At 36.3% G+C, this 8,167-nt stretch overlaps 1 protein-coding gene across 1 annotated transcript in view; it reads right to left on the bottom strand.

Moving 5' to 3' along the window:
- ADAM32 (ADAM metallopeptidase domain 32) overlaps positions 1 to 8,167 on the bottom strand; it is a 149,165-nt gene that overhangs the window by 109,815 nt on the left and 31,183 nt on the right. The window contains exons 6-7 of the mRNA XM_004383432.1: positions 2,333 to 2,409; positions 917 to 1,094 (exon numbers count right to left, since the gene is read on the bottom strand). Coding sequence (XP_004383489.1) covers positions 917 to 1,094; positions 2,333 to 2,409 — 255 coding nt within the window. The remainder of the gene's footprint in view (positions 1 to 916; positions 1,095 to 2,332; positions 2,410 to 8,167) is intronic.

Here is an 8,167-nt window from a genome sequence, read left to right as displayed (position 1 = left end):
AAAAGTAGATGATAGATTGTTAAAAAGAGAAAAACAATGTATCGTCTACATGAAATTGCTAGGTTAAGAAATGGTGAGGATGTTCACAAAGAGAGAATATTTGCTGATTAATGGGCTAATTAATTCCTTTATTGTGGTAAAAATATACATAACTATATACATATATATATAGAGAGAGACAGAGTTATGTATATTATGTATATTATATATATACACACACACATAACAAAACATAGCCGTATCAATAATCTTTACATGTACAATTCTGTGACACTGATTACATTCTACAAGTTGTGCTATCCTTTTCCAAATCATTTCAACACCATTAACATAAACTCAATGCCCTCCTAAGTAAAAATTGCCCCTTCCCCCACCCTTTCCACCCTTGGTAACCACTGATAATCTTTGGTTTCTATGTATTTGCTTATTTCATATCACCGAGATCATATAATATTTGTTCTTTACTGACTGACTTATTTCGCTCAGCATGATGTTTTCAAGGTTCATCCATGTAGTGGCATGCATTAGAACTTCACTTCTCTTTATAGCTGAGCGGTATTCCATTGTTTGTATATACCATATTTTGTTTATCCATTCATCTGTTGATGGACATTTAGGTTGTTTCCACCTTCGGCTCTTGTGAAAAGTGCAGCAATGAACACTGATGTACAGATTTCTGTTTGTGTTCGGCCTTCACTTCTTCTGGGTATATATCTAGGATTGGGATTGCTGGGTCATATGGTAGTTCTATGTTCAACCTTTGGAGGAACCATCAACCATCAACTGTTTTCTACAGTGGCTGTACCATTTTACATCCCCACTAGCAATGGATGAGGGTTCTTAATTTATTTTTTAAAATAAATTGAACAGAAGCAATAGCTGCTTTGAAAATAGTAATAAAACATACACAACTCACTTTTTCACTTATAAAAATGTTAGAGTTCATTGGTTTTGTTTCTACGCTTCTGCTATTTTCGGTAAAAATTGCAAAGTCATTGTTTTCATTCTTAAGTTTATAAAGAAGATGCTGAAATTCAACTGACAATTCCAGAGGCTCAATTCCATAGGAAACATTTTCAAATTGCAATATTCCTCTGTAAAATTAAGCATAAATTTTTTAGTGCTTTTAATCAAATCTATATTATGAAACTGACAGGATCGAGAAGAAAAGAATAATAAAGACACAAAACCTTTTTGACCTAGTATTTTGACCCAAATTCTTTACGTTTTGGATATGATTCTGAAGCAACAAAAGATCTTCCCAATCCACAAAACCAACACTTTCTTTCTTTTTTATTTTACAACTCTAAAAAGCAGCAGAAATTACCCAATCAACTGCTAGGTGTACTGATATACAGCATTACAGTTATCAAGTAATTCCCATTTTCAAAAGTCAGTACTCAAAGTAATAATAAGTAGAAGTCTTAATTAATTTCTCCCTGGTTTTTTGAAAAATGATTACACTGATTGTATAACAAAAGAAATATATAATAAGCAGTTTAATTTATAAAAAATTTTAGCAGTAAGTATAAAATATTTTATCAATTTTGTTTATGCAAATAATCTGAACAAGAAATTAAAAGCACGATTTTAAAGTGTAAACAACTTGTATAACTATTCTTCCCTGAATAGAGGAAATAGATGGAGTCACCATTCCTTGAAAACCAAATTTCAGATCCAAATTTCAGGGTTCCATGTAAAAAGTACTGAGGAACATCTGTTTGTGAAAACAATCTATACCACATAATGAAGGTGAAGAATTATAAAAGAATGGGAAATCCTCTAAGCACTGTGCAGGAGACTCAACAACTCTTGGAGGGTTTTAAGATAGTGATATAACTTGGAAAAAAGAAACCCAGCATTATATTAGTCATTATTTGTTCATATACAATTTGCCTCCTCATTCTGAAGCAGCACAGAGTAGAACTGCCCCATAGGGTTTCCAAGGCTATAAATCTTTATGGAAGCAGACTGCCACATCTTTCTCCCATGGAGTGGCTGGTGGGTTCAAACCACTGACCTTTCGGCCAGCAGCTGAGTGCTTTAACCACTGCTTCACCAGGGCTCCCTGTCATTGCTACAGTTAAGAAAAAAAACAAGAGATTGAGCAAGGAGAAGGGAACCTGAAACTTCAAAGAGTTTAGAAATGTCTGTAGTCAGTGAGGAAACTGGGGAGAAAGAAGAGAAGAGAAACCATGTTCAGACTATGGTATCATTGAACAATACCCACATGGGAATCCTCCTCCAGCTGCACCCTTAATATAAACATAACAAATTCACTGTTAGCAAATATCATAACTATGATGTTCTATAATCAGAAATAATAAATAACCTCAGTCCAGAGCATGTGCTGAGTGTGACAAGAGAATTCAGATATCCTTCAATATATCCTTGGTAGTAGCAATGGGTCTAGGAAAGTAAAAAAGGAACATTGTTATTTAGGAAGTGACAAAACTTTCTAATGATTTCCTACTTTTTACTTTTTACTCCTCCCCCCTACTTTTCACAGGCTACACAAATTATATCAGTGTGAATAAAGTGACATCCAGAAAAAAGTTTTACCATACTTGCCACTTTCACTGTATTAACTACCACCTTTTTAGATTATTACTTGTGATTACTTTTTTACATCCTGCTTCCAAAGTGTTACCCCATATTATAGAAATTTAAAGATAAAATTATTTTCCAATATATAATTTAGGTCTTCAGCTTACAATATCCAGTTTGACGAAGTTTAAAGTATAAGTTGATCTTTCCAGTTCTGATTCTGTTCCAATGTTACAATACCTACCCCACTCCATAAAGTCATCAGTCCCTAGTGTTAGCTCTTCTTGAAACTAGATAATCTTTGATAGGGTTTATGGTATGGCTCCCAGATACGAGTCAGAAGGATTCTTTCCTAGCTACCTGATATCCTGAGTCCCAACTCCAGAAATATCTTAAATTCCCCGAAGAAGAGAGTCATATTATGAAATACATTTCTTTATCTGATTGAAAACCTGTATTTACTCTTTCTGGGTACATTGGTCTTAAGTAGCTTCATGTTTCCTAATCCCTTCCTCTCATCCTGCTTCTCTTTGGTTACCTTAACCAAAATGCTGATTAATAATTACTACCTAACTGCATTCACACTGAATGCTTGATCAGGAGCAGGGTTTCCATTTCCAGTAATGACAGACTAAGTAAATGAGGCCAATTCTGTCACTGAGAACAATGGGAAAAGCAGAACAAAATATTTTTTAAAATCATGTTGGTGGCACACAATACCTAACAACATCAATAAATCATGATAGGACCAGGATCCAGTAGAATATGGCAACCAAAAGAGGCAAGACCAGCATATGAGGCCAACTGACCCCAAGAGCATTTGTCATTTGTGTAAGTAGTGACAGAGAAGCTAAGCAAAGTTTTTGCCAGCCTCAAAAAACTTAAAGGAACATAAATTAGAATTCAGAGATCACCATGGTAAAATCATCACGCTTTGGATTGGAATCCTAAAGGGCTGCAACCTAGGAGTAGCGTGGATGAGAAACAGACTGGGCCTCAGAGAGATTGAAACCCAGGTTTGATTAATCACAATCCCTAAAATTGTATGAAGATGAATTGGGATTATTAATGTCCTTAACCACTAGTCAAAAGCAATGTATATCCTCTCTAGAGAAAGATAACATCACTTTAGATTTCAATTTATTTCCATAATTTTTCATACACAATGTCCAGTACTAAATAAGAAAATAACCAGCCTTATAGGGAAACAAGATAAGAGATATAGGGGCTAAAGTGAAAACATCTAACATACGTGTAGTCTGAATCCTAAAAGAAGAGATAAAAAATGAAGCAGAAGCAGTATTTTTGAATATCTAGTACTGACGACTTTCCAAAAATGAAGAGAATAAATTCAGCTACAAATTCAAGAAGTCCTACAAACAACCTAGCCCACATCATAGCAAAACTGATGAAAACCAAAAACAAAGAAAATATCTTGAAAGCAACCAAAGAAAAGAAGGCAGACTACCATCAAAGGAGCGATAATTAGACTGACAGCTAATTTCTCAATGAAAACATTGGAAGCCAGAGGATAATGAAATAATAGATACAAAGTGCTGAAAGAAAAACCTGGCAACCAAGAATTCTATATTCAGCAAAAATAGTCTTCAAAAAGGAATGTGAAATAAGTTGAGATAATTCATCACCAGCAGGCAAATACTAAAGGAAATATCAAAGGTTGTCCTTCAAGCAGAAGGATAATAATCTCAGATTGAAAGTTTGGAGATATAGGAAGTAATGAAGGGCAGCAAAAATGAGTAAATATATAGGAAACCTAAATTTTAAAATTTATTATATAAAACAATAATAAAATGCCATACGAGTTTTTAAGTATATAAAAAATTACATAAAATACATATTAAAAATAATATATGTCAGGAGGAAATAAAATGAAGTTAAAGTGTTCTAAGATCCTCTTACTATTCAAGGGGATATAAAAGTATCAATTTATATTTAGAATTTAATAACCCAAAAATGTATCTTGTAATCTCTAGGATAATTACGGAAAGTGTATAACTACCAAGTTAATAGAAAATAGGTTTTTTAATACAAATAAATCAAGAAAAAAGAGGAAAAATAACATAGACAGGAAAGCCAAATAGATATTAAATAGTAATATGATAGTCTTGAATTCAAATAAAAATAATTTCGTTAGATGTAAATGGGCTACATGTACCATTAAAAAACAGAGGTTGAGGACCTGGGTTGTTTTTTTTTTTAAATCAAGTATGTTGTTAAAAAGATACACATCTAAAATTTAAGGACACAAAAAGGTTTAAAGGCTAGAAAACTATATATCGTGCCAACAAAAACCAAAAGGATGCTACTGAAGCTGTACTAATACCAGGAAATGTAGACTTTCGTGCAAGAAGCATTACTGTAGATAAAGATTTCATAATAAGAGTTTCAATTCACCAGGAAGATACAGATAATCCAAATTTACATTAATTTAATAACACCAAATATATATAAAGCCCAAATTGACAAAATAGTGAAAACAGAAAAATCTACGATTGTAGTGAAATATTTTTTGAACACACATTTCTCTCAGTAACTGACAAATCAAGCATTCAAAAATCAATAAGGATATAGAAGATTTGAACAGCATTATTAGTAAATGACCTAATTAATATATGTAGAATTATGCCTAAAAACTGTACAGTATACTTCTTTAAAAAATACACAGCGTATATTTATAAAAACAAAACTGTATTCTGGAACTGAAATCACATAGAAGTTGGTCTCTGACCACAGAATAATTAAGCTAGAGATATAGAGAGTAGCAAACATCTTCACACGCACACAAAAAGGAATACTATATAATTTCCAAGGTGCACCAATGGAATAAATTTTGGTATAAATAAATGTACAATTTCTTATTAATACACTACTTTCTGATTGTTCCAGACGGAACTAAAGAAAGGAATAAAGAGCTAAAAAAGAGAAGTTGATGGCCCTACCCAATATAAGTGAAGCAACAAGGTGTACAATTCAATATTTCAACAAATGTTTAGCATATGCAGTGTGCCAGGCACTTTTGTAGGCACCCAGGATATACTGTTGAATAAACACAGATTAAAAGTTCTGTCCTCATAAAGATTATACTCCACTGGGGAGACAGAAAATAAAGTAAGTAGATAAAACATATGGCACATCATATGGAAAAAAAACAAAATCATAAGGGATACATAGAAAATGCTAAGGATAAGAGTGCAATTGAAAATGGAGGTTAGTCAACAACTAGTAGGGTGATTTTGAGCGAAGACCTGAAGAGATGAGAAAGGAAGACATGCGGGTATCTGGCAAAAAAGCAAGCATTTGGATCAGAGGGAAGTGCAGTGTTCTTGAAGGGAGAACATGTCTTGCATGTTTAAAGAACAGCAAGGAGACCAGTATGGCTAGAACAGAATGAGCAAGGAAGAGAATATAATGAGGTCAGAGACGAAAAAAAGGATCAGATGTAGAACACTGAAATGACTTTGGCTTTCACTTTGTGAGAGTTTGGAGGGTTCTGAGAAAAAACTGACATGATCTGACTAAGTTTTAACAGGTTCAATCCAGTTGCCATGTTAAGAATTGACTGAGAGGACGGTCAAGTTGTGGAAAACCAAAACCCAATGCCGCTGAGTTGATTCCAATTCATAGCAACCCTGTAAGACAGAGTAGAGCTGTGCCATAGGGTATACAAGGCCGTAAATCTTTATGGAAGCAGACTGCCAAATCTTTCTCCCAGGGAGCGCTGGTGGTTTCAAACTACTGACCTGAGCCACCAGGACTCCCTCAAATTGGGGAAATAGGAGATTATTCGGGAAGTTATAGCAATAATCCAAACTAGATATAATATTTATTTGGAAAAGGGGGTATCAGTGGATGAAAGTAGAAGGAAAAGGGTGGATTCTGCATACATATTTTGAAGGGCAGGGTCAACAGGTTTATTGATGGATGGGATAGGGTTTTAAAAAGGAAAGGTTTTATGCAGACAAAACTAGACTTTTTAAGACATAAAAAACCCTATAGAAGTCATCACCATCAGACCTACACTAGAAGAAATGTTAAAGGAAGTCCTTCAGGCAGACGACAGAGGAAAATAGGAATCTACATAAAAGAAAGAAAAGTGCTGAAAGGGTAATTACATGGATAAATATATAAGATTTTATCTCATTTATTTAAAATTCTTTAAAATATAATTTATTATTTAAACAAACTAATCACAAAGTATCGTGGCATTTATAATGTATGTATAAGTAAAAGATGGGATGGCAATAGCAAAAAACCTGGGGAGGTTAAACAAAAGTATACTGTTGCAGAGTTCCAGCATAATGGTGCTCTAGGCAGAAGCACCACGCCATCCCTCCACAGCAAAGATCCAAAAAACTAAGCCGAGCAGAGAATACAACAATCCTGAAACCCTAAAACATCAAATGAAGAGATAAAGAACTCAGCCACGCACCAAATGGAGTGAGAAAACTGACAGAGAACGGAGACAGAGGAGAGAGACATGCAGAGGTCCCCTACCAGCTAACGTAGCGCGCATCTGCCATCTTGGACTCCTATCGGAGACCAGCAAACAGGGGGTACGAGAAAGCAGCCTCACGGAGCTTCCAGCGGGAGACAAAACAACCGGTAATTTGCAATAAATGCTTTCCCACCCCCCGACCCTTCTTCACCCCGACTCGGCCTCCTCTGCTTCCCGCGGCCACAGTCTCTTGACTGGTAAGCAGTGGCTGCTTGGATTCCACACACCCGATGGGTGGCTCTCTGAATGCCATTTGTTGGCTGCTGGTGTTGCTTTTTTTCCGCTTCTTTTTATTTCTTCCTTGCCTCTCCCCACCTCACCCTCCTTTTGCTCGAATACCTTGCTCTGTGCGCCATCTTTGCTTCTTCCTGAGGAGCTGCAGAGCTCCAGTAATTCGTGATATACACTTTCCCACTCTCTACCCTTCTTCACCTACACTCGGCCCCCCCTGCTTCCCACGGACACAGTCTCTTGTCCAGAAACACCAGTCCACACCAGCTGGCCCTTTGAGTGCCATTTGTTGGCTGCTAGTGTTGCTTTTTATTTTTTTCTGCTTTTTTTTATTTCTTACTTGCCTCTCGCCACCTCCCCCTCCCTTCGCTCAAGTAGCTGGCTCCGTGCACCATCTTTGCTTCTTCCTGAGCGGCTGCGGAGCTCCATTCGAGTGTGGAGCTGCTTCCCAGATTGGGCTGACATGCTGGTGGGATCCCGGGGCTTTTGTTCATTTGTTTGTTTTGAACTGTTTGTTGGATTTCTTTTCCTTTTCTTGAGTTGGGAGCCCTTTCTGGCCATGCTGAGCTGTGTGGCAGGGAGACTCCCCTTCGGCTTCCACAGACGTGCAGAGGGTTCCCTGAGCGCATTTCTTTTTACGTGGGTTTTTGTCTTTTTCTGTTTCTTTTGGGGCGTTTCTTGTTTGTTTTTTTAATTTGTTTTGTTTTCTTTTTCCTCTTTTTCCCCTTTTGTCTTTCTTCATTGCTCAGTTTCTCATCTCTCTATATCTTCCTTCTCTTTCTGATCCCTGAATACCTGGCGTTGTATACCTCCACGCCTTCTAGCCAGCCTGCAACACCTGAGAGCGACTTCCCCAGACCTCATAGCTACACC

The sequence above is a fragment of the Trichechus manatus genome, unplaced genomic scaffold, assembly GCF_000243295.1.
Source record: "Trichechus manatus latirostris isolate Lorelei unplaced genomic scaffold, TriManLat1.0 scaffold00109, whole genome shotgun sequence".
NCBI classification, from domain to species: domain Eukaryota; kingdom Metazoa; phylum Chordata; class Mammalia; order Sirenia; family Trichechidae; genus Trichechus; species Trichechus manatus.
The sequence above is the reverse complement of the archived record's forward strand: the minus strand, read 5'-3'. Positions and strand labels throughout refer to the sequence as shown.